This window comes from Salvia hispanica, chromosome 1, assembly GCF_029641045.1.
Source record: "Salvia hispanica isolate PSC_SH4W2 chromosome 1, Shi_PSC_v1, whole genome shotgun sequence".
In the NCBI taxonomy this organism is placed as follows: domain Eukaryota; kingdom Viridiplantae; phylum Streptophyta; class Magnoliopsida; order Lamiales; family Lamiaceae; genus Salvia; species Salvia hispanica.
This window is the reverse complement of record NC_142692.1, coordinates 68,276,999-68,286,275: the sequence shown is the minus strand read 5'-3', so window position 1 is coordinate 68,286,275 and position 9,277 is coordinate 68,276,999. Positions and strand designations below refer to the sequence as shown.

Here is a 9,277-nt window from a genome sequence, read left to right as displayed (position 1 = left end):
CAACACACATTTAGCTCAACAGTTATAAAAGAGTCGATTTGAATCAATTGGCCTCATCAGCATCATCCATGTGTTCCATACCGCAGTCTTTGCACACTACAAAGAAGCATGACTCACATTGAAGGAAAATCATACTTATCTAGATGGCATAAGTCACATATCTTTTTGTTGGATATGATTTGAAATCTAAGAGCGTGATGATGAACACTGGAAATCACATGTTCTGTCCCAAATTTGATGTTTCTATACCAGCCCGACGTAGCAGGAAAGCATTTGGGATGAAATGATTGATCGCAATCACGGCAGTGATACATCCAGCTCCTGGGGTTTAGTTGGTGCTTGCAGTTGCTGCAGTAGAAATCACCGGGCCGGTTAACATGGGCATCATATGTCAATGGCAACAAATGATTCTCCAATCTATGCTTATTTGTTGTCGGTAGCATCACACATTCACCACATACAGTGAATCTGCAGCTATTGCATTTGTATTGGCCATTTTCTGGATCTATAAACCTGTAACAGTTAACACAGAAACCGGACCCATAATTGCCCGTGACTAGCTTGAGATGATTATGTCGTGGATGAGCCGCGTGTTTTATGGTGTTGGGCAGAGAAGCACACTTGATGTCTGTTTTGAAGCTGCAGTATTTGTAGGTACAAGCATAATAGAGCCCATTAGTATCAACACGACAATTACTACAATATGTCCAACCTGTTAGCTTGCCAACATTTTGAAGCCTTAGGGTGTGATCTTTGAGATGATGAATAGGAAGAGAGGGGATCACAAGTGGTAAGTTGAAGCAGGACAAGTGGAGAAAGTATTTGCATTCTTCACAACTGATGTAACCATTCTCATACTCATCATCATTTGTTTGCTTCTTTTCATGTATAGGCAGTGTGCACCCATCACATATTAGTTCCGATCTTGGAACACTGTCGAAATCATCTTCATCGTCGTCTTTTTTGTAGTGATCATGAGATGATGATGATGATGATGAAGCCGAGGAAAATGTAATAAAAGTCAGTAGATGATGAGGATGATTGGAGAAGCTATACTTGCCACCGATGTTGTGAATGTCATGATCATGATGAGGGATGAGAATTTGCTCTTTTTGTCTCTTAACGAAGGGTCTGATCATCTCCTCATACATGTCATCTACTGCTATTGGGAACTTGGTAGCCTCTTTCTCATCATCAATTACATTTGAGTTTTCATTCTCATTATCAAATCTGAAGAAAATCACCAAAATAAATTAATAAATATTTTTGACCCAAAATCTGAACATGCGCGCGATTTGATACATAGTATGAGTGAATAGTAGTACGAGTACGAGTTAAAAAAATAAAGTTGCAAGGTGCAAGTAAGAAGCATTACATGGAGGTGGCGCAGTTGAGATGGACAGCATATCTGCAGAGTTTGCAATGATAGACCCAACGTCTCAATGGCAAAGTTGTGCTGCATATAGCACAATCAAATCCATATCGGATGTACTCAGGGGGAGGATAAAAGGCGAGGGAGAGAGAGTGGTGATGATGAGGAAAGTCCTTAGACAGTGGGAGGAGTGCGCAGCTCTGGTGTATGGAATAGTCGCAAAGGGAGCAGGTGTAGGAGTCCCCTTTCTCAGTGGCACCGCAGGCATCACATGGGAATGGACACCACCTCGTCTTCTTGGAAAAGCGTAGCTCATGTTGAGGATGGCTTGGGTGCTTCATTAACGGCAGCACTGAATCCTTATCATTAAGCCCCACCGCGCATCCCAAATGGATCGCGAATCCATCACAGGCCCCATGGCTACATCTATAGCATAACCCAAACACACCCCCTTCACAAATTACACATATTTTTAATCCAACAACGTATTGTGAATCATGGAGTGTGAGAGGGTGTGAAGGATGGATAGAATGCATAATCTCTCGAGGCATATCCATGCATTCCTTGTGTAACAATATACCAAATCCACACCTAAGGCTGCATCCATAAGTTGCATCGCCGGGTAAAACGTATCTCCAACAACCATAACACCATGAAGAGTAACCACTTTTCTTGGCCGAGTCGGGGATCAGACTCAGTGGGTGTTCATGAAGCATATGAGGAAAACTTTCATGCTCCATTTCTCTCTCTCTCTTTATTTTTTTTTTCTCTCAACAGTTTGTTTTCTTTTTTTCCTCTTCTTATCACTTCTCACATTGCTAAGGATAATAATAGAATCATGTAAACTTGTAGTATGGGCAAAGAGTAGATAAAAAAGCAATAAAACTGAATCACCATATTCTTGTCTTACTACGAAAAAAGTACCATGTATTTTGGATTAAAACACAGTTTTAGTATTATATCGACGACTTCAATCAAAGTAGAAGTATGGCATTGTTAGGACTGTCGACTACATATTATTTTGATATTGTACGCTTTGGGTCAAGACTGTCTGCATGGATTTATTTTTTTATCATTCTCAAAAGGCGTCAAACTAAATGAAATTTAGGGTTCACTTATATGTAGATTCCAACAATTCCCTTACTTATCTGACATAGGATGTGTTTATTAACCCAAAAAAATTAATCCAAGCTATTAAAAATAGAGTGACAGTTTGTACACACAATTCGCAATATAAATTCATCTTTGTATTTTACGTATATTATTTGCTCGCACTCCAAGTTTGCATGATTCTATTATTATCACTGAAACAAATAGTTTTGGAGCATTTTAATGCTGCTTTTACATATTTTCTTTTCTTAATAATATGTGATGGATTTTACTCTATTTTACTCCATCTGTCCGACTTTAGCAGTCCCATTGACTTTTCTGCACTCATTTTATAAAAATGATGCTGAAATATATAGTTAGTGGAGAATGAGTCGCGCAGAGAGAGAAGAGTTTCCAAATTTTAGAAGGTGTATATTCTTCTGGGACGGACTAAAAATGGAAAAAGTGTATATTCTTGTGGGACGGAAATAGTAGTATTCATTACTAGTTACTATAGTTAGGGGTCCTTGAGATGGCCTGAGTGAGATAACACAAAGTTATTGCACTATTACTGGGCTCATTTTATAATATGGGCCTACAGTAATTACTCCATACTTAAGATTGTATCGATGTTGTTTAAGAAGTACACATTTTGATAAATTGATTTCTTTCTCTCTATTATTATTATATTAACCCAAATTTGAAATAGCTCATTCAATATATAACACATCAATCCATTTAATTTAATTTGATTTCATTTGATTTTTGTCGTGCATGATATATTTTACACACTTTTCTTTTGAATTTCCGAAAAGAATCGAAAGGTTGAAGCCCAACTTTAATGCCACACTTATAATACCAAAACTAGCTAGTGTTTTGATCCAAAATACATGGTGCTTTTTTTCCGTAGTACATAATCTAAATAATCTATAATATCTAAAGTATAATTCTTTTCTTTGTTCTTCAACATAGAAACTTTCTAGATTCCATGGAATCGGAATGTGATTTTTGTTGGTAAATAAAAGTACCTAGTTGGCTAGTTCTCTTATTTTCCCTTTTCCTTGTTTTGCTATTCTTTTTTCAATAAGATTTCTTTATGTAGTTTGTCTAAAACGTCCGATTAAAAAAAAAAGATTATATAGTAGGATATATTATTGCTTTTTATCTCTTTGCGTGTATTCCAAGTTTGCATGATTCTATTATCACTCAATCACTCAATGTATATATAGGATCATTATCCTTAGTGATAAGAAGACGAAAAAAGAGGAAAAAAAAATTGTTGAGGGAGAAAAAAAAGAAGAGAGAAATGGAGCATGAGAGTTTTCTTCATATGATCCATGAACACCCGCTGAGTCTGATCCCCGACTCGGCCCAGAAAAGTGATTACAGCACATGGTGTTATGGTTGTTGGAGATACATTTTACCTGGAGATGCAACTTATGGATGCAGCCTCGGGTGTGGATTTCAATGGCTGTTACACAAAGAATGCATGGAAAAGTCTCGAGAGATTATGCATCCTATCCATCCTTCTCACCCTCTCACACTCCATGATTCAGAAATTTTTTTTGATACAATAATATGTGCAGTTTGTAAAGGGGATGTGCGTGGGTTAAGCTACAGATGTAGCCAAGGGGGCTGTGATGGATTGTGGATCCACTTGGGATGCGCGAGGTTTCTTAACGATAAGCAGCCGACTATGGCGCACCCAAGTCACCCTCAACATGAGCTACACTTTTCCAAGAAGACGAGGTGGTGCCCATTCCCCTGTGATGCATGTGGCGCCACTGAGAAAGGGGACTCTTACACCTGCAACATATGCGACTACTGGATACACGAGAGCTGCGCACTCCTTCCTGAGTCCAAGGACTTTCCTCATCATCACCACTCTCTCTCCCTTGCCTTTTATCTTCCTTCAGAGTACATCAGATATGAATTTGATTGTGCTGTATGCAACACAACTTTGCCGTTGACATGTTGGGTCTATCATTGCCACCTCTGCAGATATGTCGTCCATCTCAACTGTGCCACCTCCACGTAATACTACTTCTTAGTTGCACCTTGCAACTTTATTTTTTTCACTTGACACGAATCATACTCGTATTACTATTCATTCAAACCATTTTTGTACAAGTATCAATTTAGTAATTATTAGTTTATTTGGTGGCTGTTTTTCTTCAGATTTGATAGTGAAAATGCAAATGCAATTGATGATGATGAGAAAGAGGCTACCAAGTTCCCAATAGCAGTAGATGACATGTATGCGGAGATGATCAAACCCTTCGTTAAGCGACAAAGAGAACAGATTCTCATCCCTCATCATGATCATGAAAATCACAACATCGATGGCAAGTACAGCTTCTCCAAACACCCTCATCATCTACTAACTTTTACTACATTTTCAACTTTATCGTCTTCCTCATCATCGTCGTCTCATGATCACTACAAAAATGACGATGAAGAAGAAGACGATGAAGATGATTTTGACAGTATTCCAAGATCGGAATTAACATGTGATGGGTGCACACTGCCTATACGTGAAAAGAAGCAAACTGGTGATGACGATGGTGATGGGTATGAGAGTGGTTATATGAGTTGTGATGAATGCAAATACTTTCTCCACTTGTCCTGCTTCAACTTACCACTTGAGATCCCCTCTCTTCCAATTCATCATCTTCAAGATCACAGCCTAAGGCTTCAAAATGCTGATGGCAAGCTAACAGGTTGGATACAATGTGATATTTGTTATGGTTTTACTAATGGGTTGTATTACGCTTGTACCAACAAAGATTGTCGGTTCGAAATAGACATCAAGTGTGCTTCTCTGCCCGACACCATAAAACACGCAGCTCACCCACGACATAATTATCTCAGGCTAGTCACCGGTAAATATGGGTCTGGTTTCTGTGTTAACTGTTATACTTTTACACATACACAAGTAGGACAATACAGATGCAATAGCTGTAGAGTCACTGTATGTGGTGAATGTGTAATGCTACCAGCAAGAAATGAGCATAGATTGGAGAACCATCAGTTGCCGTTGACATATGATGCCCGGTTTAACCGTCCCGGTGAGTTCTACTGCAGCAACTGCGAGAAACAAATGGACCCCAGGAGCTGGATATATCATTGCCGAGACTGCGATCAATCCTTTCACCCCAAATGCTTTCCTGCTGCGTCGGGTGAATACAGGAACATCAAATTTGGGACACAACAATACGTGTTTTCCAAAATTCATGATCCTCACCACTCGCTTAGATTTCAAATCATTTCCAAGAAAAAGAGATGTGATCAATGTCATGAAGACAGGTATGATACACCTGGATTTCAATGTGTGTCGTGCAACTTTGTCGTGTGTAAAGACTGCGGTTTGAAACACGCACATGGATGATTGATGAGGCCAATTGGTTCACATCGAATCAAATTTGTCTTTTCAACATGTAATTGTAGATAGGGACTAATATTTATGTTTTGAGCTAAATGTGTGTTGTTCTTGTATCTTTTGTAGTACTATTTGATTACTCTTGTATGTAAAAGTTTGAAGTGTTTAATAGTTATTGTTGGAAAGTTTTTGTGTTAATTGAAAATGGATAACGCGATTCATCGCGCCATTATTCTGTTTCCAAATATTTATTTTTTGTATAAATACAAAGACATACACTAATCGACTCTTCATAAGAGAATCTTTAACTAATAATCTTTGCAAAGTGATAGAAGTAGCTGTAGTGAGTGTAATAAAAATGGTGAATTTTTTAAATAAAAGGGAAATTCTTATCTTATAGGCCTACATTAATAACTACACGTTCAGATAACTTAAAAGTGTTTGGTAATATGTTGGTGTTTTGATTTCATTATTTGTATAACTGTAGGATTATGGAATGGGAAATATTTTTGTAAATAGAATCAATATTTGAAATAAATAAAGAAAATCATGACTCTGCTCAGCATTCTTCACCGTCACTGCTCAACCTGCACATTTAGAAATATATGCAACACATTGCCAAAATGTACACATATACGTTGAAAATATTATCATGTCATCACAGTAACACTCGAGAGTTTTCTCTTAAAAGGCCCGAGCTTACTAAATTCTTTGTGTGCTAAAATTTGATTGATCAGTCCGAGTTCTTTTTGTAAATCTGCTATATCTGAACACCAAGTGTCGTGGAGATGGTGCTTTCCCACGGTCACCTACATCTTTCTCAAGCCGGGGAGGTGTCCACCTCCCAACGGCCTCCACTACATTATCTTTGTGACGTAGAAGGTGGCCACCTTCCACAGTCACCTGTGTACACTAATCCGAGTAGGAACACCATCCTCACTCGGACCCGAATTCGATTCTTAAGTTCCAACCAAACAGATAGGCTTCATACACATAAAACAAATCATTTATGGCAAGACAACATCATTTTCATAAATAGATATCATCTCGAAATAATTTGAAATTTTTATCCACATTAGCATGTATGATAGAAAAGTTCACCTCGTTTGTTTAATTTCCTTAACTTAATTTTCTCGCTCTGACCTTAACTTGCGGAGATAACCTTTTTCAAGACAATACAATATAATATAAAATACTAATTAGACTTCAAAAAATTCTTAAACTTTAATAGGAATGCATGCCTCCTAATTAAGCCCTCTCATTTTTCACTTATCCTTTAAAACTTTTGAAACTCATATAGTATTATTTAGTACCCCTTTCACTATTCCTGGACTTCGACTAAATTGGAACTCCACACTTTACTATGAATATTACTCCCGCAGAACTCTAACAAAACCAAAGATCAATTATTTTAGCTTAGCTACACTTTAGAAGGAACCATATATATAAATACTAATTGAAGCTTAATATTAAATCCCTCCCAATAAATTCAGATTTCGAAATTTCCCTTTATTTTTAACCCTAGTAATTAAATTTCGGAACTGGGCCTCCTCGTTTTATTTACTGCAGCCCCAACTATTAAAAGGGAGTTGGGCTCGAATTTATTTATTTTATTCCCTTAGCCCAAATAAATAAAATATTAGGTCAACAACAAAATAACCCACATAGGAGTACCCACTTCATCTCCCTCACCATTTACACCCAAATCCTGCCGCCTCTGGCGATGCCCCTCTCTCTTTCTTCCTCACTCCCTCTTCCTCTCTTGGCGCTGCTCACGCCACCGCCGCCATCGCACCTCTCAGTCTCCTTCTCAGAGCTATCGGCAACTTAAGTAAAGAGGGACCTTTGGTAATGTGAATCTTATAGATTGAAGAGTCATGGATTTGCTCCGGACTTGTTCTTGTAAATAAACCCAACAAATGAACAAAATAAACCAAGAAATGGAACAAGAAAAATGGGTAAAAAGGATAGAGGAAGATTAGTGTTATGATTTAGGTGAAGAACAAGAAAGAAATCCCAAAGGCACTTTCACATATAAACACCTAATGGCTCTACAAACTAGCAACACAAGAACTAGCAAGCATACCTTTACAATCAACCTTAGCCCGACAAAAGATCGAATGCAACCCGAAGGAATTTGATAAGTCTTCAAAAGATGAAGAAGGTGAGCTCTCAAATATGGAGAATTGTCTCTTACAAATATTCAAAAGCTAATGACAAAAACCCTAGACATGGGTATTTATACTAGAGGTTAAAAGTGCAAAACAAAAGAAGAAAAATGAGCAAAATTCGCAAGTCGCACAAAACGCCCGGGTCGGGCGTTTTTCTTCTCCAGCCCGGGCAAATTCTCTGTGGTCGGGCGTTTTGCTTGTTGGACTGTGCGGCTTTTGTAAAACGACCATAACTTCCTCATCCGGACTCCGATTGAGGCGTGTAAGGTACTCACGTGAAGCTCTTTTGACGATGAAGACAATGGTGGTCTTAGAAGAGCATTTGGACACCATCTTGATAGGAAAATTCTGGTTTGAGTCAGACCTCCGAATCCGGATTGGCTCCTTGCCATATCTCCACCTTCTTTTCGGACTCCAATCAACCCATGGCCCTCGATGTCGTTGCATTCTATGATTGTGAATACCCAGATTCACATCATCCTCTCCTTCTTTGTGAAAGGATTTGTCCTCAAATCCGGTTCTTCCATTATTCTCTAGGACACCCAGATTCACATCATCCCCTCCTTCTTTTGAAGGATTTGTCCCCAAATCCCAATCAAGTACACCTTGGGCAATGAGTGATTCATCTTGACATTTCTTCCACGAGCTTATAACCGGTAAGAAGTTACCCGGTATATCCACAACTCGAGGTTCACATTCCAATCCTTCTAATTCATGTTTCAAAATGCCATCAAAGAGAAAAAACATGTTAAAAGGGTTAGTGAAATAAGGGTCGTTCTCCTCACCAAGGGCAAAAAGGATAGGATGATTTAGAGCCCTCCCAAGGTTAATCTTAGAATCTAACAAGCAACTTTTTTTTCTCACATGCTGGTGGTTTTTCTCTCTTAAAAGCGTGGATTCACACTCACCCCAACCACTCTCTCTTGGCTTTTGCGTCTCACATTTTCGCCTTTTCTCACACTCTATTAGCTTTTGAAGCATGCTCTCATTTTCTAGCTTTTGCTCTTTCTCTCGATTCCCTCTCAAGTGCTTATTCCCATTATCAACCTCATGTGGCTTTGGTTCGTTGTTCAAGATTTGAAGGGCATTCAATGGCTCACACTCGACCTCGGCTTCCACAATGCTAGACTCGACATCATTGAAAGTTGGGTGTGCATCTTCTTCATGTGTGGCCATGGACTCTGTTTCATCATCACATTGCTCTTCATCGCCATCGTCACACTTATTTTGAATCAAGCCCTTTGAAGTAGTGAAGTTGGATGACAA

The 9,277-nt window shown here is 38.6% G+C and overlaps 1 protein-coding gene and 1 pseudogene across 1 annotated transcript; one reads left to right on the top strand and one right to left on the bottom strand.

Moving 5' to 3' along the window:
• On the bottom strand, positions 1–2,112 carry LOC125185436 (uncharacterized; annotated as a pseudogene).
• A 1,625-nt stretch (positions 2,113–3,737) lies between these two features.
• Positions 3,738–6,027, top strand: LOC125185256 (uncharacterized). Its single transcript, XM_089062299.1, has 2 exons — positions 3,738–4,495; positions 4,640–6,027. The coding sequence occupies exons 1-2, from the start codon at positions 3,768–3,770 to the stop codon at positions 5,847–5,849; spliced, it is 1,938 nt and encodes a 645-aa protein (XP_088918425.1). The 5' UTR covers positions 3,738–3,767; the 3' UTR covers positions 5,850–6,027.
• Positions 6,028–9,277: the final 3,250 nt, after the last annotated feature.